Source organism: Equus asinus, chromosome 8, assembly GCF_041296235.1.
Source record: "Equus asinus isolate D_3611 breed Donkey chromosome 8, EquAss-T2T_v2, whole genome shotgun sequence".
NCBI lineage: Eukaryota > Metazoa > Chordata > Mammalia > Perissodactyla > Equidae > Equus > Equus asinus.
In genome coordinates this window covers 99,197,705-99,220,933 of record NC_091797.1, presented here as the reverse complement: position 1 = coordinate 99,220,933, position 23,229 = coordinate 99,197,705, and the positions used below count along the sequence as shown (strand labels likewise).

General features: G+C 41.9%; 1 protein-coding gene across 1 annotated transcript in view; it reads left to right on the top strand.

Annotated features, from left to right (window-relative positions):
* LOC106847137 (sodium/glucose cotransporter 1-like) overlaps positions 1-23,229 on the top strand; it is a 64,926-nt gene that overhangs the window by 11,991 nt on the left and 29,706 nt on the right. Inside the window, exons 3-6 of the mRNA XM_070516602.1 lie at positions 3,921-4,025; positions 5,625-5,730; positions 6,739-6,819; positions 20,515-20,735. Of these exons, the coding sequence (XP_070372703.1) occupies positions 3,921-4,025; positions 5,625-5,730; positions 6,739-6,819; positions 20,515-20,735 (513 nt within the window). The remainder of the gene's footprint in view (positions 1-3,920; positions 4,026-5,624; positions 5,731-6,738; positions 6,820-20,514; positions 20,736-23,229) is intronic.

The window sequence follows — 23,229 nt, the reverse complement described above, 5'->3', positions numbered from 1 at the left end:
GCATTTCTATACACTAACAATGAACTAACAGAAAAAGAACTCAAGAACTCAATCCCATTCACAATCGCAACGAAAAGAATAAAATACCTTGGGATAAACTTAACCAAGGAAGTGAAGGATCTATACAATGAAAACTACAAGAGTTTCTTGAAAGAAATTGACGATGACATAAAGAGATGGAAAGACATTCTGTGCACATGGATTGAAAGAATAAACATAGTTAAAATGTCCATACTACCTAAAGCAATATACAGATTCAATGATATCCCAATCAGAATCCCAAGAACATTCTTCACAGATATTGAACAAACAATCCTAAAATTCATATGGGGGAACAAAAGACCGCGAATTGCTAAAGCAATCCTGAGCAAGAAAAACAAAGCCGGCAGAATCACAATCCCCGATTTCAAAACATACTACAAAGTTACAGTGATCAAAACAGCATGGTACTGGTACAAAAACAGGTCCACAGATCAATGGAACAGAATTGAAAGCCCAGAGATAAAACCACACATCTATGGACAGCTAATCTTCGACAAAGGAGCAGAGGGCCTACAATGGAGTAAAGAAAGTCTCTTCAACAAATGGTGCTGGGAAAACTGGACAGCCACATGCAAAAGATTGAAAATTGACCAGTCTTTTTCACCACACACCAAAATAAACTCAAAATGGATCAAAGACCTAAAGATTAGGCCTGAGACAATAAGTCTTTTGGAAGAGAATATAGGCAGTACACTCTTTGACATCAGTTTCAAAAGAATCTTTTCGGACACTGTAACTCCTCAGTTGAGGGAAACAATAGAAAGAATAAACAAATGGGACTTCATCAGACTAAAGAGCTTCTTCAAGGCAAGGGAAAACAGGATTGAAACAAAAAAACAGCTCACTAATTGGGAAAAAATATTTACAAGCCACTTATCCAACAAAGGGTTAATCTCCATAATATACAAAGAACTCACACTGCTTAACAACAAAAAAACAAACAACCCGATCAAAAAATGGGCAGAGGACATGAACAGACAGTTCTCAAAAGAAGATATGAATATGGCCAATAGACATATGAAAAGATGTTCATCATCGCTAATCATCAGGGAAATGCAAATCAAAACTACACTAAGATATCACCTTACCCCCGTTAGATTGGCAAAAACATCCAAAACCAAGAGTGACAAATGTTGGAGAGGTTGTGGAGAAAAAGGAACCCTCATACACTGTTGGTGGGAATGCAAACTGGTTCAGCCACTATGGAAAACAGTATGGAGATTTCTCAAAAAGTTAAAAATAGAAATACCCTATGACCCAGCCATCCCATTACTGGGTATCTATCCTAAGAACCTGATATCAGAAATCTCAAGAGTCCGTTGCACCCCTATGTTCATCGCAGCATTATTTACAATAGCCAAGACGTGGAACCAGCCTACATGCCCAGAAACTGATGATTGGATAAAGAAGATGTGGTATATATACACAATGGAATACTACTCAGCCATAAAAAAAGACAAAATTGGCCCATTCACAACAACGTGGATGGACCTCGAGGGTATTATGTTAAGCGAAATAAGCCAGTCAGAGAAAGACGAACTCTATATGACTCCACTCATAGGTGGAAATTAGTATATTGATAAGGAGATCTGATCGGTGGTTACCAGTGAAAAGGGGGATGGGGGGAGGGCACAGAGGGGGAAGTGGTGTACCCACAACATGACTAACAAAAATGTACAACTGAAATCTCACAAGGTTGTAATCTATCATAACATTAATAAAAAGAAAAAAAAAAGTCAAGCTAGAGACTGAGAAAATATTTACAGAACATGTTTACAATAAAGGGCTTATGTCCACAATTTATATATTTTTTTAAAACTTTTACAACTCAGTAACAACGTTTGTCAGATGTTTCACCAAAGAAAGTATACCAGTTGCAAATAATCACATGAAAAGATGTTCCCTGTCATTGATCATTAGGAAAATGCTACTTAAAGTATTGCTACACACTCACCAGATTGGCTCAGATAAGAAGAATGACGCCAGCAAGAATTGGAGAATTGGGGAGCAAATGGGAAATGGTACAGCCGTGTTGGAAAACAGTTTGGCCGTTTCTTAACAAAATTAAACCTTATGAACCAGCCGTTCTGTTCGCAGGTTTAGATCTTTACCTAACCCAGAGAAATGAAAATATATGTCCACACACACATTTGTACATGAAGGTTCATAGTAGCTTTATTCATAACAGACAAACCTAGAAATAGTGTAAACTGCAATAGGAGAATGGACAAACAACATGTGATATGGTGCACTGCTCAGCGCTACAGAGGAATCATGCAACAACGTGGATGAGTCTCAGAAACATCATGGCAAGAGAAAGAAGCTAGACGTGAAGAAGTACATAGCGAATGATTCCATTTCCTTGAAATTCTAGAAAAGGCAAATCTGTGGTGACAGCTGATACTGGTTATCGGGGACCAAGGGTAGGGTGAAGGCGTTGACTGCAAGCCCCAGGGGGTTTTGTAGGAGTGTTGGAAATGCTTTATATCTTGAGTGTGGTACTGATTACACAACTGTATACGTTTTCCCAAACTCATCAAACCTCACACTTAAAATGAGAGAATTTTACTGTGTGTAAGTTATACCTCATAAAACTGTTAAAAATTTTAAACATTTGTAGAGAGGGCATTAAAAAGGTGAAAGGCTTATTTGCCATGCAGTGGAACATTTCTAATTGTGAAACCGTAATCCCAGGGAAATTACCTGAGATTGTGAACATATTTTGAAAGAAGGTCTTTAAATAAGTAATTAAGTTAAAATGAGGTCCTTAGGATTGGCCCAGAATGACCTTATAAGAAGAGGAAATTGCACACAGTCATGTATGGAGCGAAGACAATGTGAAGACACGGGGAGAAGACAGCCATCAACAAGCCGAGGAGAGAGGCCTGCAACAGCTCCTTCCCTCGCGGCCTGCAGAAGGAGCCAACCCTGCTGACGCCTTCACTTCCAGCCTCCAGCACTGAGAGACAGTACCGAGCCAGCCAGTCAGTCTGTTGTACTTTGGGACGGCAGCCCTAGAAAACTAATGCAGGTAGGAAGTGTAAAACAGCTTCGAACCTGACTGAGAAAGTGAACCATATTTGGCAGTATATGATTACAAACCAAATGAAAGGTGGAAGTAGTAAAAGCCGTAGGTGCTTAAGAGAGGGCATTTGGTCCCAGTGAAGCCCCAGGTAAGTCTTGATAAAGCAGATGGAATTGGAGTTAAACCCTAAAATAGATGTGTGTGAGGTGGGTGGACAAGAGCACATGAGGATATTCAGGACGGAAGGTGAGACAATATTCCTTTAATGATTATTTATTCACCTACCATGAGCCAGGCACTGTGCTCGGGTCTTGGAATCTAATGACCCAACAGACGGCACTCCCTGCCACTGGGGTGCACACGGCCTGAGATGAGGGAAGTAGAAATGAGCAGGATTGTTGGGGGCACCAGCATGCACTTGAGCAGTGTTGGCACAGAGGACCAGGTGGGAGAGCTGTTGAGTTGAGTTCTGTCTCCCTTCAGCACTTGTTATATTTGTAATATGTAATAAAGCACCTGATTTTGCTTTATGATTATTTCATAAAAATGATTTGTCATCATTAGACATTTGAATTAGCTGGATTTCCTCCTGCATTTCGAAGATTGCACAGGCAGCTGGATTCCAGGCTCCTTGAAGACAGCGGTATTGCCTCTCCTTTCTTGTTTCTCTCATCTTAACAGATGCTATGTAACACAAAGCCAGAGTCAGTGACCGTGTACCTTGTATTCCTGGGCCCCTCCCACCATCAGCCACGTCTCTGGGACAACTAGCACTTTGTGAGCAAGGTGATCCTTGTGGGTGTGCCTTTTCTGGCACTCTGTCCGATGGTGACTTCTCTTGTTGCTTGTACAGGTGGTAACAATGCCAGAATATCTGAGGAAGAGGTTTGGTGGCTACCGGATCCAGTTCCTGCTTGCTGTTCTGTCCTTATTCCTCTATATCTTCGGTGATATCTTGGTGAGTTGTGTAAAAGCCGGCCCAAGAAAGAAGCCCCCCAAAAAATCATATCAAGAGGCAGGACTGTGCTAGATTTGTCCCAGCAGTTCACTCTGGAGCCCCTCAGTTGGCTCCTGCTGTCTAAGCTAGAGTAGAGAAAAAATAACTTAATAATACTTTGCAAAAAATGAAAGGCAGAGGCTTCCTCTTTGTCTCCCAAGGCTAGGTTACAGGTCTCTCCTCTGGATTCTCAGAGAACCTTCGTCTTACCTGTGTCATGTCATTTGGTGATGTCACTCCGCTGCTTTAAATAATCCAGGTGTTTCCACTCCCTTTTCAAGACAGCCTGAACCCTGTGTTGTGAGCTGTGAGAACTGTGCCGTTCTAGCCCTGCTTCTCTGGCCTTGTCTCCTGCCCTGTCCTCACCATGCTGTAGCCACACTGGCTGCCTTAGTGTTTCTCAAATCCAGCAAGCTTATTCCCACTTCAAGCCCTTGACACTTGCTTTATACTGTATCTGGAATGTTCTTCCCCCACATTTTTCAAATGTCGCCTCCTTGGAGAGGCCTTGCACAGGTGTGCCCAATCTTTATTCCATTACTCTGTTTTTATTTTCTTTGTAATTTTTGTTACCATGTCACAGAAATTTGTTTCCTTGCTTGTTATCTGTCTTCTCTACTTGGATGCAAGCTTTTTGAGGCCCAGGGCCTTGCCTGGCTTGTTCACTGCATTGTCTCCTGTTCTGAGAACATGTTAAGCACATAAGGCATTTGATAAATGTTTTTCTGAATGACTGAAGGAGTGTCACTTATCGCACTGCATGGAAACTGCATGTTTGTTGGTCTGTCTCCTTCATTAAATGTAAGCTACTTGGAGGCAGTGTCTGAGTTTGGTAACCCTTGTGTCTTCTGAACCCTGCCAAATATCTACTACATGGTTGGGACTCTGTAAACGTTTGGTGAACAAATGAGCAAATGAATGTTGGGAGAATCTCTCCCTATTGTATCCCTGGCTTTGGAGACCAGAATAACAAACCAAGAGGTTAGCCAGTTCAAGGATATGCAAATGCTTCAAAATCAGCATCAGATAAGCCAGAGTCACCAAATCCATCCCACAGGCCCATCCGCGTAGTGGTCAGCTTTGTACGGTCTTTGAGCTAAGAATGATTTCTGTAGTTTTAAAGGGTTATAAAGAATAGAGACAGGATGTGGCCTGCAAACCCTACAGTATTTACCATCTGCCCTTTACAGAAGAAGTTTGCCAACCCCTGATAAGCTGTCCCCTTTGCCTTTTCCCAGTGGTAGCACTACAGGAACATCTCCTGCTCTGAGCACACTCCTGGCTCTGAGGCTCCAGGGAGGAAGAGGCTAAGTTGTATTAACTGGATTAATTGGGTTAACCCAAGCCCTAAGGGTGCTCACCTTGGCTGAATTCATGGGGCGCAAGCCTTGTTGTCCACCAGAACTTGGGTAGACCACCCTGTGTCCACTAGTGGTGGAGTGGATGTGCTAACCAGAGACCACTTGTTGCAGATCGTTTCCAAGGTCAGTGTCTTTATGGGATTGCTGTCAACTGAGCTGGAAATGAAAGTACAGCCCGCTGCCATTGTGCTCATTTCAGGTGGAGATATGCACTGGTGCCATGTTCATGAAGCTGATTTGGGGGTTTGATGTTTACCTGGTCACCACAGTCTTGCTGACAATTACTAGCATTTATACCATCACAGGTGAGGCTACTCTAACCACAGAGGTATTTATATTAACACAAAAGCTCTGCTTCTTCTAGCGGAGTCCTGGTAGACGTTGTGGCAGGGGTCTCCAGCTTTTGCCTTTTCCCTAAGTCTGTAGATCATATTTCTGAGGCCAGAGGGGGCTGGATAGTGAAAATAATCAAGGCAGGGGTGCCTAAGTGGCACCCTCCCCTAGAAATCAGATCTGGCTGGTGGGGGCTTTCCAAGGGGATTGGCAGGGATGCAGTGATCGTGTTGGGGTGGGGCAGAGCCTGACACTGCAGGCCATGAGGTAAAACTGTAGAAACACAGAAAGAGAATGAGGAGGAGGCAGCCGCTTCAGGCCACCTGATCAGGCCATCAGATGAGATCTTTTATGTAGGCAGTTCTGTCCTAGACAGCGTCTGCCAAGATTTTGAGAGTGGGGGCTCTCATCACTTGTTTTTTCCAGGCACATTGCAGATTTTGGGTGCTGGTGAGTGTCCCTAGCAGTTGACCACAGTCTGAGTGGGGAGAATGCACTCAATCAGTGGTTCTCAGTGTGTGTGGATAGGGGAGCGGGCTTGGGCTTTGCTCCCCTTGGGCCACAAGGTAATGTCTGGAGACATCTTTGGTAGCCAAATTAGGGGATGCTAGTGGCATCTAGCAGGTAGGGGCCGGGGATGCCACTAACTGTTGCTTCCAAACTGAGATTTTGTGATTAAAAATGTACTTTTTTGCTTAGGAAAACTACCAGATTTTCATTCATCCAAAAATGAGAAGTAAAGGGAAACAAAGAAGGGCAAGATAAGAATCCAACAAAAGATCATAAAGGATATTAAAGAGAGAAAACAGGATGTACCAAGACTAAGCATGAGTAGTTGTAAGACCCACTGAATAAAAAGGCACAAGACGTGTGACTGTGGAGATCTGAGAGGAAACAAGTACACAGAATAGGGATGCAGAAGTAACTTTGAGCAGAGAGAGTCAGTGTGGCTTTTGTTTCTCTTTCTCTTGCCTATTCAGGTGGTTTTGCAGCTGTAGTTTACACTGATACCTTACATGCTGTCATTATAGTCCTGGGATCAGTCTTGTTAATGGGCTTTGGTAAGTAAATCTTGAGAGGACCGGGCTCCATGGGTAGAATCTGAATCTGAGAGCTGCCTGGGGCCATGTCAGCACCTTCATCTCGCAGAAGGGACTGAGATCCTCAGAACCCAAGAGCATTGTCTAAAGTCATGCTGAAAGTGGGGGAGGAAACTTCTCCTCACTGCAGAAGAAGGAGGCATCAGGGCAGAGGAGGGGCAATGACACACTTTGTGCTTTGGAACAGCGGTCATGGGTGGCTGGCCACATTCATCCCCAGCTCTGTGCCTCTGTCCATGCTCTTCCTCTCCAGTTAGAAGCCCCTCTCCTTTTTGTCCACTCAATCCACCTGTCAAGGTGAGTGGAAGATCCACTCGTAAATGTGTGATTCTGTGACTATTCCATCTACATGTCTTTCTTCTCTGGACTCTCATGTCTACCACTCAACTCAACAGTTTTTTGATCTATACCTTCATTATTCATTGACTGTATCACATAAATAAACTATACTCCCCAGGTCTAAAACTTCTTAAGAACCAGAACTGCTGTGTCCCTCACAAAATATGCAGTCTGAGGCACATGGCAGGTGCTTATTAAGTAATAGGAATGAAGATAATAGCTGATATTAATTATCAGGTACCGTGTAGGCATTCGTCTATATTGCCTCATTTAATCACCACAATCGCCATGAGGCATAGCTACTATTATCATCCCCATTTTACAGATGAGGAAACTGAGTTTCAGTTGAGCAACTTGCACTAAAGATACACCAAGGGCAGAACTCAGAACTGGGTTTCTATCACCAAAGCCAAATATGTGAACTAACATATTCCAGTACCTGGAATGGCAAGTACACTTACCTCAAAGTGGAAGTTTCCTTCCACTAGCTAGAAGTGCCTTAGTGAGCTTGATGTTACCTGCTGCTCCATGAATCACGGATTGGTCTTGCAGAAACCTGGAAGGAAAGGCTCTTGGCTCAGGTATTGAAAAATTATTGAAATTATATGTGCGTACAATTGAAGGATTATGGTTCCGTAGAGCATGTTTTCAAGCCCCATGGAATGAGAACAGAGAGAATCAAACAGAGTCGCACAATCCTCAGTCTTACCATTCAGTAAGCATTAGTGCTCCATGAAGTATACTCAGTGAGGTGTTGCTAGAACACCAAATACATTTCAGGCAAAATCCAAGGAATTTTTAAATGAGCTAGGAAGCAATAACTAACTTGAGTGACAAAACTATAAACTATAAAACACACAAAGCCATGTTTAGTTGTGTGCTAGTGTTGGACATCAGCATTTTTAAAACCTGCCAAGTCCACCCCAATAGTTGAGAGTGACATCCAAATAAACTTTAGGAGCAGGTGGAATAATCCATTTAATGTTAGCAATTATATCTCTAAATTATGTATTCTTTACTGTTATAGACTGAATGTGTCCCCCCAAATTAATATGTTGAAATCTTTACCCCTATTGTGATAATATTAGGAGATGGGGCCTTTGGGAGGTGATTAGGTCCTGAAGGTAGAGCCCTCATGAATGGCATTAGTACCATTATAAAAGAGACTCCAGAGAGCTCCCTCGCCCCTTCTACCATGTGAGGACACAGTGAGAAGATGGCCATCCCTGAACCAGAAAGTGGGCCCTCACCAGACACCCAATTAGCCAGCACCTTAATCTTGGACTTCTAGCCTCCAGAACTGGGAAGTAAATTTTTTTTTATAAGTCACCCAATCTATACTATTTTGTTATAGCAGCCCAAACAGACTAAGACATTTTCTGAGAAATTTAATAGGATTTTTTTAATTGGGGTGTTCATGTCAGTTTTTTGATAAGTGAACTATCATAAAGTAAAGGACTAATTATTTTCTTTTAAAAATATACAAGAACTTGCATATCCAAGTGAGTTATTCACACTAGTCACTGTGGGAACCCATGCATATGTAGGTTTTTTTTAATTGTTTTAAATTTTATTTTATTTTTTGCTGAGGAAGATTCACCCTGAGACAACATCTGTGGCCAGTCCTCCTCTCTTTTTGCTTAGGGAAGGTTAGCCCTGAGCTAACATCTGTGCCAATCTTACTCTATTTTTTTGTGTGTGGGACACCACTACAGCATGGCTATTGAGTGGAATAAGTCTGCACCCGGGATTTGAACCCGCAAACCCGGGCAGCTGAAGCAGAGTACATGGAACTTTAACTGCTCGACCATGTGGCTGGTCCCTTACTTTTTTATTTTTAACTTTTGGGTAATAACATACCCAGGTAAACAAAACAGAAAGGTACACAGTGAAATACTTGTCTCCCTCAGTTTCTCAGTTCAGTTCTCCAGAGACAGCCAGTATTCTAAGTTTTGTATATATCCTTCCAGAGGTATTCTTCATCTATGCAAACACTTTTTTTATCAGTGAGATATATATTTTAATAGAAGCAAAACAAAATTTTGCAGCCTGTTTTTCCACCACTGGCTCTATATCATAGGCAAATTTCTATGTCAACAAATAGAGATCTACTGCAGTTTTTTGTTTTTGTATTTGTAATAAACTTTTTATTGAAAAGTACACGTCAAAGTGTATAGCTAGGTGGAATATCACAAAGTGAACACTCTGGTAACCAGCACTCAGGTCAATAAATTATGTTTTTGTTTCCTTCCTTTCTAAACTTTATACCTTTTATTTCTTTTTCTTGTCTTATTACATTTCCAGGACCATTAGTACAGTGTTGACCAGAAGTAGAGACATCAGGCATCCTTGTCTTGTTCTCAGTTTAGAGATAAGCTTTGACTATTTTACCATTAAATAAAATATTAGCTGTCAGTTTTTTATATATGCTCTTTGTCAGACCAATGAGGTTCCCTTCTATTCCTTAGTTTACAGAGATTGTTTATTATGAATGGGTTTTTAATTGTATCAACTGTGTTTTCCACATCCACTGAGATGATTATTTTTCTCCTCTGTTCTATTAACATGGTGAATTACAGTGACTTGGTTTTGAATGTAAACTCAACCTTGCATTCCTGGAATAAACCCACCTTTGTCAAGGGATACCCCAAATTCCTCTCCAAAGTGGCTATATTAACTAACGTTGTCAGTAATTTATGAGGATATGTTTCCTGACCTCCCAGCCAACACTTGGTGTTTTAAAACTTTAAAAATTTTCCCAATAGGTGAAGAAAAAAAGGCATCTCATTTTTTTTTAAAGATTGGCAGCTGACCTAACAATCATCTTCTTTTTTTTCCCCCTGCTTTTTCTCCCCCAAATCCCTCCAGTACATAGGTGTATATTTTTTAGTTGTGGGTCCTTCTAGTTGTGGCATGTGGGATGCCACCTCACCGCAGCCTGATGAGCAGTGCCGTGTCCGCACCCAGGATCCGAACTGGTGAAACCCTGTGCCACCAAAGCGGAGCGCACGAACTCAACCACTCGGCCACGGGACCGGCCCCTCATTTTTGTTTTAATTCGAAGTTTCCAGGTGCTGGTGAGCTAAGCATCTTTTCATACAGTCATGCATCACCTAGTGACATTTGGGTCGATGATGGACTTGCATATATGACAGTGGTCCCATAAGATTATAAAGGGGATGAAAGATGCCTATTACCGAGTGATGTCATAGCCATTGTAACATCGTAGCACAATGCATTGCTCACGTGTTTGTGGTGATGCTGGGTAAACAGACCTGCTGCTTCATCTCAATATCGAAGTGGCATTTCTCCCTCCAAACACCACCTCTTTGATCCAAGCAATGGACCAAGTAGTTACAGCAGCTTTTAAGGCCTACTACCTGAGGAGGACCTTTGCCCAGGTTCTTGCTGCAACTGAGGAAGACACTGATGCAAGTCTGGAAGGGTTACAACATCTATGACTGATCAAGAGCCTTGCTCAGGCTTAGGAGGATGTTACCAAGGAGTGCATGAATGACCTCTGGAAGAAGATACTCAGGAGGCTCGTCCATGACTTTCAAAGATTTGCCAAGGATGAGGAGGTTGCAAAAATCAGCAAAGCTGTGCTTGAGATGGCAAACAGCTCTAATCTGGGTGTGGGTGAGGATGACACTGAGAAGCTCCTAGAGGTGGTTCCTGAGGAACTGACTCACGGGGAGTTGTTGGAACTGGAAGAGGAATGCGTAGCTGAAGAAGAGACAAGAGAAAAGGAAAGTGCAGGAGAAGAAAAAGAAGAGCCGCCAAGAAAATTCACAGTGAAGGCTTTAGCAGAAGCTTTTCAGACCTCAACAAGCTCCTTAAAAAGTTTGAAAACATGGACCCCAACACCAAAAGGTTTTCATTAATAGAAATGTTTATGATACGTTATCTGCTTACAAGCAAATCTGTGATAAAAAAAAAATGAACAAACCAGCAAACTACCACAGGCATATCTCTGAAAAGAGTGACAGTTCCTCAAGAAGAGCTTCAGGCAGGTCCTTCAGGAGGTGTTCCAGAAGGCACTGTTATCATAGGAGATGACAGCTCCACGTGTGTTATTGCCCTGAAGGCCTTCCAGTGGGAGAAGATGTGGAGGTGAAAGACAGTGTTGTTGATGATCCTGACCCTGGGTAGGCCTAGGCTAATCTGTGTGTTTGTGTCTTAGTTTTTAAGAAAAAAGTTTAAAAAGTAAAAAGAATTAAAAATGTTAAAAATAGAAAAAAGCTTATAGAATAAGGATGTAAAGAAAGAAAATACTTTTGTAGAGCTATACAATGTGTTTGTGTTTTTTTTTTTTATTAATGTTATGATAGATTACAACCTTGTGAGATTTCAGTTGTACATTTTTGTTAGTCATGTTGTGGGTACACCACTTCCCCCTCCGTACCCTCCCCCCACCCCCCCTTTTCCCTGGTAACCACCTATCAGATCTCCTTCTCAATATACTAATTTCCACCTATGAGTGGAGTCATATAGAGTTCGTCTTTCTCTGACTGACTTATTTCGCTTAACATAATGCCCTCGAGGTCCATCCACGTTGTTGTGAATGGGCCAATTTAGTCTTTTTTTTTTGGCTGAGTAGTATTCCATTGTGTATATATACCACATCTTCCTTATCCAATCATCAGTTTCTGGGCATGTAGGCTGGTTCCACATCTTGGCTATTGTAAATAATGCTGCGATGAACATAGGGGTGCAACGGACTCTTGAGATATCTGATATCAGGTTCTTAGGATAGATACCCAGTAATGGGATGGCTGGGTCATAGGGTATTTCTATTTTTAACTTTTTGAGAAATCTCCATACTGTTTTCCATAGTGGCTGTACCAGTTTGCATTCCCACCAACAGTGTATGAGGGTTCCTCTTTCTCCACAACCTCTCCAACATTTGTCGTTCTTGGTTTTGGATGTTTTTGCCAATCTAACGGGGGTAAGGTGATATCTTAGTGTAGTTTTGATTTGCATTTCCCTGATGATTAGCGATGATGAACATCTTTTCATATGTCTATTGGCCATATTCATATCTTCTTTTGAGAAATGTCTGTTCATGTCCTCTGCCCATTTTTTGATCGGGTTGTTTGTTTTTTTGTTGTTAAGCAGTGTGAGTTCTTTGTATATTATGGAGATTAACCCTTTGTCGGATAAGTGGCTTGTAAATATTTTTTCCCAATTAGTGAGCTGTTTTTTTGTTTCAATTCTGTTTTCCCTTGCCTTGAAGAAGCTCTTTAGTCTGATGAAGTCCCATTTGTTTATTCTTTCTATTGTTTCCCTCAACTGAGGAGTTACAGTGTCCAAAAAGATTCTTTTGAAACTGATGTCAAAGAGTGTACTGCCTATATTCTCTTCCAAAAGACTTATTGTCTCAGGCCTAATCTTTAGGTCTTTGATCCATTTTGAGTTTATTTTGGTGTGTGGTGAAAAAGACTGGTCAATTTTCAATCTTTTGCATGTGGCTGTCCAGTTTTCCCAGCACCATTTGTTGAAGAGACTTTCTTTACTCCATTGTAGGCCCTCTGCTCCTTTGTCGAAGATTAGCTGTCCATAGATGTGTGGTTTTATCTCTGGGCTTTCAATTCTGTTCCATTGATCTGTGGACCTGTTTTTGTACCAGTACCATGCTGTTTTGATCACTGTAGCTTTGTAGTATGTTTTGAAATCGGGGATTGTGATTCTGCCGGCTTTGTTTTTCTTGCTCAGGATTGCTTTAGCAATTCGTGGTCTTTTGTTCCCCCATATGAATTTTAGGATTGTTTGTTCAATATCTGTGAAGAATGTTCTTGGGATTCTGATTGGGATATCATTGAATCTGTATATTGCTTTAGGTAGTATGGACATTTTAACTATGTTTATTCTTTCAATCCATGTGCACAGAATGTCTTTCCATCTCTTTATGTCATCGTCAATTTCTTTCAAGAAACTCTTGTAGTTTTCATTGTATAGATCCTTCACTTCCTTGGTTAAGTTTATCCCAAGGTATTTTATTCTTTTCGTTGCGATTGTGAATGGGATAGAGTTCTTGAGTTCTTTTTCTGTTAGTTTATTGTTAGTGTATAGAAATGCTACTGATTTATGCACGTTAATTTTATACCCTGCTACTTTGCTGTAGTTGTTGATTATTTCTAATAGTTTTTCTGTGGATTCTTTGGGGTTTTCTATGTATAGGATCATGTCGTCTGCAAACAACGAGAGTTTTACTTCTTCGTTACCTATTTGGATTCCTTTTATTTCTTTTTCCTGCCGAATTGCTCTGGCCAGCACCTCCAGTACTATGTTGAATAGGAATGGTGAAAGTGGGCACCCTTGTCTTGTTCCTGTCCTCAGAGGGATGGCTTTCAGCTTTTGTCCATTGAGTATGATGTTGGCTGTGGGTCTATCATATATGGCCTTTATTATGTTGAGGTACTTTCCTTCTATACCCATTTTACTGAGGTTTTTTATCATAAATGGGTGTTGGATCTTGTCGAATGCTTTCTCTGCATCTATTGAGATGATCATGTGGTTTTTGTTTTTCATTTTGTTGATGTAGTGTATCACGTTGATTGACTTGCGGATGTTGAACCATCCCTGTGTCCCTGGTATAAATCCCACTTGATCATGGTGTATAATCTTTTTGATGTATTGCTGTAATCGGTTTGCCAAAATTTTGTTGAGGATTTTTGCATCTATGTTCATCAGTCATATCGGCCTGTAGTTCTCCTTCTTTGTGTTGTCCTTGTCAGGTTTGGGGATCAGAGTGATGTTGGCTTCATAGAATGTGTTAGGGAGTTCTCCATCTTTCTCAATTTTCTGGAACAGTTTGAGGAGAATAGGTATTAAGTCTTCTTTGAATGTTTGGTAGAATTCTCCAGAGAAGCCGTCTGGTCCTGGACTCTTGTTTTGGGGGAGGTTTTTGATTACCGTTTCTATTTCCTTACTTGTGATTGGTCTATTCAGATTCTCCATTTCTTCCTGATTCAGGTTGGGGAGATTGTAGGAGTCTAGGAATTTGTCCATTTCTTCCAGGTTGTTCAATTTGTTGGCATATAGTTTTTCATAATATTCTCTTATGATCAATTGTATTTCATTGGTATCTGTTGTGATTTCTCCTCTGTCATTCCTGATTTTATTAATTTGCGATTTCTCTCTTCTTTTCTTGGTGAGTCTGGCTAGGGGTTTGTCAATTTTGTTAATTCTTTCGAAGAACCAACTCTTTGTTTCATTGATCCTTTCTATTGTCTTTTTTGTTTCAATATCGTTTATTTCTGCTCTTATTTTTATTATTTCTCTCCTTCTACTGACCCTGGGCTTTGTTTGTTCTTCTTTTTCTAGTTCCGTTAGGTGTCGTTTGAGGTTGCTTACGTGAGCTTTTTCTTGTTTAGTGAGGTGAGCCTGTATTGCAATGAATTTCCCTCTTAGGACTGCTTTTGCTGCATCCCAAATGATTTGGTATGTCGTGTTCTCATTTTCATTTGTCTCCAGATAATATTTGATTTCTTCTTTAATTTCTTCAATGACCCATTGTTTGTTGAGAAGCATGTTGTTTAGTCTCCACATTTTTGCACCTTTCTCTGCTTTTTTCTTGTAGTTGATTTCTAGTTTATAGCGTTATGATCAGAAAAGATGCTTGATATTATTTCAACTCTCTTGTATTTATTGATGTTTGCTTTGGTTCCCAAAATATGGTCAATCCTTGAGAATGTTCCATGTGCACTTGAGAAGAATGTGTAACCTGCTGTTTTTGGATGAAGTGTTCTATATATATCTATTAAGTCCATCTGGTCTAATTTTTCATTTAATTCTGTTATTTCCTTGTTGATTTTCTGTCTGGATGTTCTGTCCATTGGTGTTAATGGTGTGTTGAGGTCCCCTACTATTATTGTATTGTTGTTGATGTCTTCTTTTAGTTCTATTAAGAGTTGCTTTACAAATTTTGGTGCTCCTGTGTTGGGTGCGTATATATTTATAAGTGTTATGTCTTCTTGGTGGAGAGTCCCTTTTATCATTATATACTGTCCCTCTTTATCTTTCTTTATCTGTTTTGCTTTGAAATCTACCTTGTCTGATATTAGTATAGCGACACCTGCTTTCTTTTGTTCATTATTAGCTTGGAGTATTGTTCTCCATCCCTTCACTCTGAGTCTGTGTTTGTCTTTGGGGCTGAGGTGTGTTTCCTGGAGGCAGCATATTGTTGGATCTTGTTCTTTGATCCATCCTGCCACTCTGTGTCTTTTGATTGGGGAGTTCAATCCATTTACATTTAGAGTGATTATTGAGGCGTGGGGGCCTACCACTCCCATTTTGTGTCTTGTTTTCCGGTTTTCTTCAGTTTCCTTTGTTTCTCGTCCCATGGTTTAATCTGTTCTGATGTAGATCTGCTACTCTCTGTTGTTGTCCTTCTACTTATCTCCTCTGCTCTTGGTTTTGTAGCCCCTTTCCTTTTTTGGATTTTTCAGGAATGAGGGTTTTCCTGAGAATTTCCTGAAGAGGAGGTTTTGTGGCAATGAACTCCCTTAATTTTTGTCTATCTGTGAAAGTTTTTATTTCTCCATCGTATTTGAAGGATATTTTCGCTGGGTAGAGAATTCTCGGCTGTAGATTTTTGTCCTTCAGATTTTTGAATATATCATTCCACTCTCTTCTAGCCTGTAAAGTTTCTGCTGAGAAATCTGCTGATAGCCTGATGGGGGTTCCTTTGTAGGTTAGTTTCTTTTGCCTGGCTGTCCTTAATATTTTCTCCTTGTCGTTGACTTTTGCTAGCTTCACTACTATATGCCGTGGAGTTGGTCTTCTTGCATTGATAAAGTTTGGAGATCTATTGGCTTCTGTCACCTGAAGATCCATCTCCCTCACCAGATTTGGGAAGTTCTCAGCCATTATTTCTTTGAATAGGTTTTCTGCCCCTTTCTCCTTCTCTTCTCCCTCTGGTATACCTATAATCCTTACGTTGCATCTCCTAATTGTGTCTGATAATTCTCGGAGAGTTTCTTCATTTCTTTTAAGTCTTGCTTCTCTCTCTTCCTCTGCCTGCAACAATTCTATATTGCCATCTTCCAAATTGCTAATTCTTTCCTCCATATTATCGGCCCTACTGTTCAGAGCATCTAGATTTTTCTTAATCTCCTCTATTGTGTTCTTCATTTCCAATATTTCTGTTTGGTTCTTCTTTATCGTATCAAACTCTTTTGTGACATAGCTCCTGAACTCGTTGAGTTGTCGGTCAGAATTCTCTCTTAACTCATTGAGAATCTTAATGATGGCTGTTTTGAAGTCATCATCATTTAGGTTATATATCTCATTTTCTTTGGGATTGTTTTCTGTGTATTTGTTACTTTCTTTCTGTTCTGGAGATTTAATGTATTTTTTCATATTGCTTGATGTTGTTGATTTGTGCCTCCGCATGGAGATAGAGTTTAGTTGCTCCTTTCACTTGTTTCAGCTGCTGCGGTGGGGGGAGCAGCTGTTTATACTTCACCAACCAGGAACCCTGTCCGTAGTTGCTAACTGGGCCTGGGCCCCTCTTCGTAGCCACAGTGGCCCTTTGGATTCCCTCCTCTGCCGTGGGGGCCGTCACAGGGGGGCTTCAGGCTGCAGGTGCCTACTGTTGCAGCCCGCCTAGATGTGCTCTCTCCTTGGGGTCTGCAACGGTGTTATGGGTTTTTCCAGCGGCCAGGGGTGGGATCACTTATATTTGTCGCTCCGTTGCTGTCGGCACCCACCAAATCTCACTTGTCCTCTATGGGTTGCAGGAGAGCTATTGGCATCTTCTACAGTCTGTGGTTAGTACACCTAGCTATGCTGCTTTTGCCCTGGGGTCTTCCAGCCTTGTGGCTGGCGGCTGGGTGCCTTCTACTGGTGCTGTGCAGAGGCTTTCCCTAAGGCTGCTGTGAGCCTGTAGGGTTTCCCCCTAGGCTACTAAGCTGGGTCTTTGGAACTCTCTCCAGCCCCAGTCCTCTCCGAGATCTCCGGCAATCCCTAGCCCCACGGGGCGGGCAACGGCAGCTAGGGGGTCGCCCCGCCCTCTGGGATTCTCTCCGGACCTCTCCCGGAGCCGTGAATGCTCAGCGTGGCCCCTCTGCTAATGGCAGACAGAGAGTTTTGTCTGCTGCCCGGGCGGAGCTCCGGCGCTTCCCCTCCGGGTCGCAGAACCGGCCTTTGAAAGTTCCCCCAGCCCCGGTCCTCTCCGAGATCTCCGGCAATCCCTAGTCCCACGGGGCGGGCAACGGCAGCTGGGGGTCGCCCCACCCTCAGGGCTTCTCTCCGGGCCTCTGCCGGGAGCCCTGAATGCTGGGCGTGGCCCCTCTGCTAATGGCAGACAGAGAGTTTTGTCTGCTGCCTGGCGGAACTCCGGCGCTTCCCCTCCGGGTCGCAGAACCGGCCTTTGAAAGTTCCCCCCGCCCCGGTCCTCTCCGAGATCTCTGGCAATCCCTAGCCCCACAGGGCGGGCAACGGCAGCTGGGGGTCGCCCCGCCCTCTGGGATTCTCTCCGGGCCTCTCCTGGAGCCGTGAATGCTCAGCGTGGCCCCTCTGCTAATGGCAGACAGAGAGTTTTGTCTGCTGCCTGGCGGAACTCCGGCGCTTCCCCTCCGGGTCGCAGAACCGGCCTTTGAAAGTTCCCCCCGCCCCGGTCCTCTCTGAGATCTCCAGCAATCCCTAGTCCCACGGGGCGGGCAACGGCAGCTGGGAGACCTCCGTGCCCTCCGTGTCTCTCTCTGGGACCCTCCGGGCGCCCCGAGCACCAGGCTGGGTCTCCCCGCCAATGGCGGGGAGAGACTCTCCCTGCGGGCTCAGGTGTGCAACTCCAAAGTTTCCCTCTGCGTTTAGGAGTAATTGCAGGGGGTTTAGGTAGGGTTCTGGTCACCTGTTTCCACCGTCGCTCCTCTGTTGTGTGCTCGCTCCTGCCCTAGATGTGTGTGGATCCTCTGGGGGCGTCCGTTGGAAGAAAGCCACTTGCCGGTACTAGGCTGCCCGTCGGGGTCGGAGAGTTTTCACCTATTTCCACATCCTCCCGGAGGAAAGTCCATCCGCCTTCCGATGTATAGTCGCGTGGGTGTCTCAGACGTCCTGAGATGCTGTCTGGATATCCTTTGTCAAGCGATAAGTGTCCAAATAATTGTAGACTCGAAGGGGGAGAGACAAAGAGGACTACTCACGGCGCCATCTTGGATCTTCTGGCTCCGGCCTCAATTTCTTGATCCTTCCTCTTCCATGAAAGAACCACCTTGGGATCCTCTCCGATCCCTCCCTCTCCCTTGGGCCCCAAATTCAACCTGCAGGGAAGTCCTGCTGAATCTCTCTGTGTTCGCACAACTCTTTCCTTTCTTTCCCTTTTTATTCCCTCTTCAAGCTCAGACCTTTATCACTTTACACCTAAACGAATGCCTGCTCTTTTCTACCTGGCTCCAGTCTCTCCTGCTTCTCAATGTGTTTGTGTTTTAAGCTGTGTCATTACAAAAAGAGTCAACAGTTTAAAAATTAAAAAGTTTATAAAGTAAAAAAGTTACGGTAAGCTAAGATTAATTTATTATTGAAGAAAGAAAATCTTCTTTGATAAATTTAGTGTCACCTAAATGTGCAGCGTTCAAGTCTACAGTAGTGTCCAGTGATGTCCTAGGCCTTCATGTTCGCTCACCATTCACTCACTGACTCACCCGGAGCAACTTCCTCCTGCAGGTCGTGGCCTCCTCCATTCACGGGCAGTGCCCTCTACAGGTGGACCGTGTTCTGTCCTTTATACTGAATTTTTAATTTCCCTTTTCTGTGTTTAGATATGTCTGGATACACAAATGTTTACATTGTGTTACAGTTGCATACGGTATTCAGTACAGTAACATGCTGTACAGGTTTGTAGCCTAGGAGCAATAGGCTATACCGTCCAGGTTTGTGCAAGTACACTCTGTGATGTTCACACAACGAGATTACCTAACGATGCATTTCTCAGAATGTATCCCCGTTCTTAAGTGACGCGTGAGTGCGCTGAGTGGCCATTTGTATTTCCTCTTCTGTGAATTCCCTGTTCATATTCTCTACCATTTGTCTTTTCTTTTTCCTACTATATTCCTTTCCAGTAGTTTTCCTTGGCTATTGATGTATAAGAGTCCTTTACACATGATGCAAATCTCTTTTTTCAGTCTAACAAATTTTTAGCATAATTTCAGTCATATAAATTTTAAATCTTGAGGCCAAATTTATCAACTTTCATTTTCCTTTTTGTGTCTTAGTTAAGAATGTATTCCCTAACCCAAGTTCATAAAGATATTCTCCTGTTTTCTTCTAATAACTTTGTAGTTTTGTATTTCACCTTTTTTTATCCACATGGAATTCATTTTTAGAAGTGCCATGAGGTGTTTTACTCATTTTATAGTCACTGAGTATCCTTTCATTGACTAGTCTTGATTCCAAACAATTCTGAACCCATTTCAAAAATCAAGTCTATATCACAGGAACATTGTTTAATATGCCAAAATAAAAGACTTTTTTAGTTAAGTAAATGGAATTATGGGTGTTTTAGTGCCTTTTAAGAAACATTTTTCTTTAATGTTGAGATTTTACACCACGTAGGATATTGAGAGGGATGCCATAGACTCTGAAGAAAATTTCAACTACAAAGTTTCATAAATGTTTTGCTGGCGTTGCAGGAAAGCAAATGTTAATTTCTGTTTTAGTCAAGATTCTTTAGATAACTTCTGATAGAACTTTAGTTCAAAACCAGTGTAAGCAAATAAGTACTCTCTTGGCTCACATAAGTAAAAATTCCAGGGGCACACTACCTTCAGGCATGGCTAGATCCAGGGTTCTGAATGAACCAGATGAACAAAAGAGCTTCAAACTGCCATACTAGCTTAGAACCCCAAAGGAAGGAAGCAGGCTTTTTTGGTTCCTTGAACAGAAGGATCCTGGGACAAATTCTGATTAGCCCAGCTTGGGTCTCATGTCCATTCCTGACATATCAGTTGTTGCCCAGGGAACGGAAAACATTGGCCAGGCCTGGGTTACATGCCAGTTTGGAATGATGGACAGTTTGGCACGGCCCACCTAAGCCACACAGGATGGACTGTAAGTGGAAAGAGGGGTTCTGCTACCAGAAGCTGGACGGAGCGGGGGCTGCTGGGTACACAACCACCAGTGTCCACTATACTCGTCTTTCTCTTTGGAAGAGATGATACCTTTTCTTAGGTACATATAGTCTTTATGATTTGTCACTTCATTGCAGTTTATATGTTAGATACCGTCAATCAAACTGGGTCTGTCTTTGCAGTCTTGGTTCTTCAGACATGTGTATTGTGTACTTTAAGGTACTGATAAATTTTATGATATTTTAAGCCTTTAAGGAAGTAGGAGGATACCAGGAGCTACTGCATAAGTACTTAGATGCGAAGCCAAGGATCACCCAGGAAGGAAACTGGACTGCCAATCCGGAATGCTACATCCCTCGCCTGGATTCTTTCCATATCTTCCGAGATCCCATCACTGGAGATCTCCCCTGGCCTGGAATCGTCTTTGGTGTCTCCATCCTCTCCTTGTCCTACTGGTGCACCAATCAGGTAATTAGACGTATTGCAGCTGAAGTGACTGCAGTGGGGGCTGGTGGTCATCGGTGCATTCCAGGCTCCACCACTGTCTCTGCGCCAGCAGGTGACTGTGGGCCTCTGTGTACTCGGTGATCAGGTTTCCCTTCCAATTTTTACTTATTGCCTAAATAATTTTATAAGAAATTTTATTTAAAAGGAATTTCTCCCACAGTCCCATCTATAACTCATCAACTATTTTCCTTCTCCCCTGTCATTATATAAAAAGCACAATTTTTTGGATATAAAATATATGTCACTTCTCCCGAGTTGAGTGTTTAAGTGCAACCCATCAGTATTTCAGATGGATTTTTTAAGGACTCAAACTTAATTCTAAAAATTATATGGCTCTCTAGCAATGGTAGGTCTTTACATAAATTGTGAAATATTCATACAGTAAAAAGCCAATATAAAAATAAAAAGGAAGTACAGTTACACACAATAACATGGACAACTCTTCAAAGCATGATGCCAAATAAAAGAAGCTAGACACAGAAGGCTAGGTGCTGCATGATTACATTTGAATAAAGTTTAACACAGGTGATGGCGAGTTACGCTGTTTAGGGATACCCAATTAAGGGGCAAAAAATTATAAAGAAAAACAGGAAAGAAATAAAACAGTCATGAAGTGTTCATTTTTGGAGCAAGGGAAGGGATTGAGGTTAAAAAGGGGCACATTTAGCACTATTATTCACAATTGCCAAAAGGAAACAACCCACGTGTCCGCCAGTGAATGCGTGAATAAACAAAATGTGTAGCCATGCACTGGAATATTACTCAGCCGTAAAAAGGAAGGAAGTACTGATACTTGCTACAACTTGGATGAATCTCAAAAACCTTATGCTGTGTGAAAGAAGCCAAACACAAAAGGTCGCCTATTGTAAAATCATTTTATATGAAATATACAGAATAGGCAAATCAGTAGAGATGGAAATCTGAGTAGAGTTTCCCAGGGGTTAGGGGAGGAGGGATGGAGAGTGACTGCTTAATGGATATGGGTATTCTTCTGGAGTGATGAAAAGGTTTTGAAACTAGAGAGGTGGGTGATTGCACAAGACTGGGAATATACTAAATGCTACTGAATTGTTCTCTTTAAACAGGGTAATTATATGGTTGTGTGAATTTCACCTGAATTTTTTTAAAAGGAGTCAGAGGCTTCTGGGGTACTTGGAGTGTTCCATCTCTTTGATTTGGATGGTAGTTACACAGTGTGCTTTGTAATGGTGGTACAATGTCCTTTCCGTGTGTTATATCACAATAAAAAAGGTTTAAACATTTTGTAGAAGAAATGCCGCAAATAGCTAACTCAAGTTTGAAAATGAAGAACAAACAGAGAGAACTTGCTTGACCAGATATTTAAACATCTACAAAGTAGCAGTAATAAAAACATTTGAAATTTCTGAAAACAGATGCATAGACTAATGGAACAGAATGAAGATCTCAGGGACAGACTCATGTACTTGTAGGAATTTAATAGATATTCAAGGAGGCTCCAGGGATCAATGAGAGAGATACATACCTTTTGATGTTAGAAAAATCAGCTTATTATTTGGAGTAACAAAACTTCATCCCTACCTAATACTTATACAAAGGTGGACTTCAGATGGATGAAGGACTTAAATGTGAAAAGTAAAATTATATGATTAAGGGAAGGTAACATTAGAGAATATTTTTGAGACAGAGGGGGGAGTACAAATCATATCAATTTGATCACATTCCATATAAGAACTTTTAAACAAAGAATACAATAGACAAAGTTGACAGATGGCAGATTAGAAATGTCTATAATGGACGAGAGACTAATAGCACATCCGCAAGAAAAAAGGAGCTCCAATGGAAATGTGGGCAAAAGATAGTGACAGACAATTTATAGAAAAGGAAATTCAAAGAAACGTAAATGCTAAAAAGCATACAACCCAGAGTTATCAGGGAAGCACAATTTAAAACCACAATGAGACTGGCAAAAATTAGAAAGCTTGAGAATGCCAAATGTTGGGGAGGGTATGATGTTTCGGAACCCTCGTGCACTTCTGGTGGAAGTACAGACTGGTGCAGTGTGTTCTGGAGGGTAATCTGCCAATAATCAATGAAATTAAGTGTCTTGTACTCTGTGACCTAGCAGTGCTGTTCCTCAGAATCCACCTGAGAAATCCTCATGCAAGTTCATAAGGGACTCTGTATGAGACGTGGATCACAGTGTTGATCGTCTCAGTTGCTATAAAGGAGGTAGCTGAAATGGGGGAGGGGAATGCTGGGGAATGCTGTGCGGGCGATAAAAGCAATGGACTGGATGTGCACAGAGCAAAACTGATGAGTCTTTCAGATGCGCAGAGTGGAGAGACAGGGAGCGAGATGAGATCCGGAGCACAATATGTGTGTGGACGGAGCTACAACTTTTTTATTTGCATTCTTTCCCTCTGTTTATTGTGTGTTTAATTATGCTATATTACCTAAAAGATAAGAAAAATCT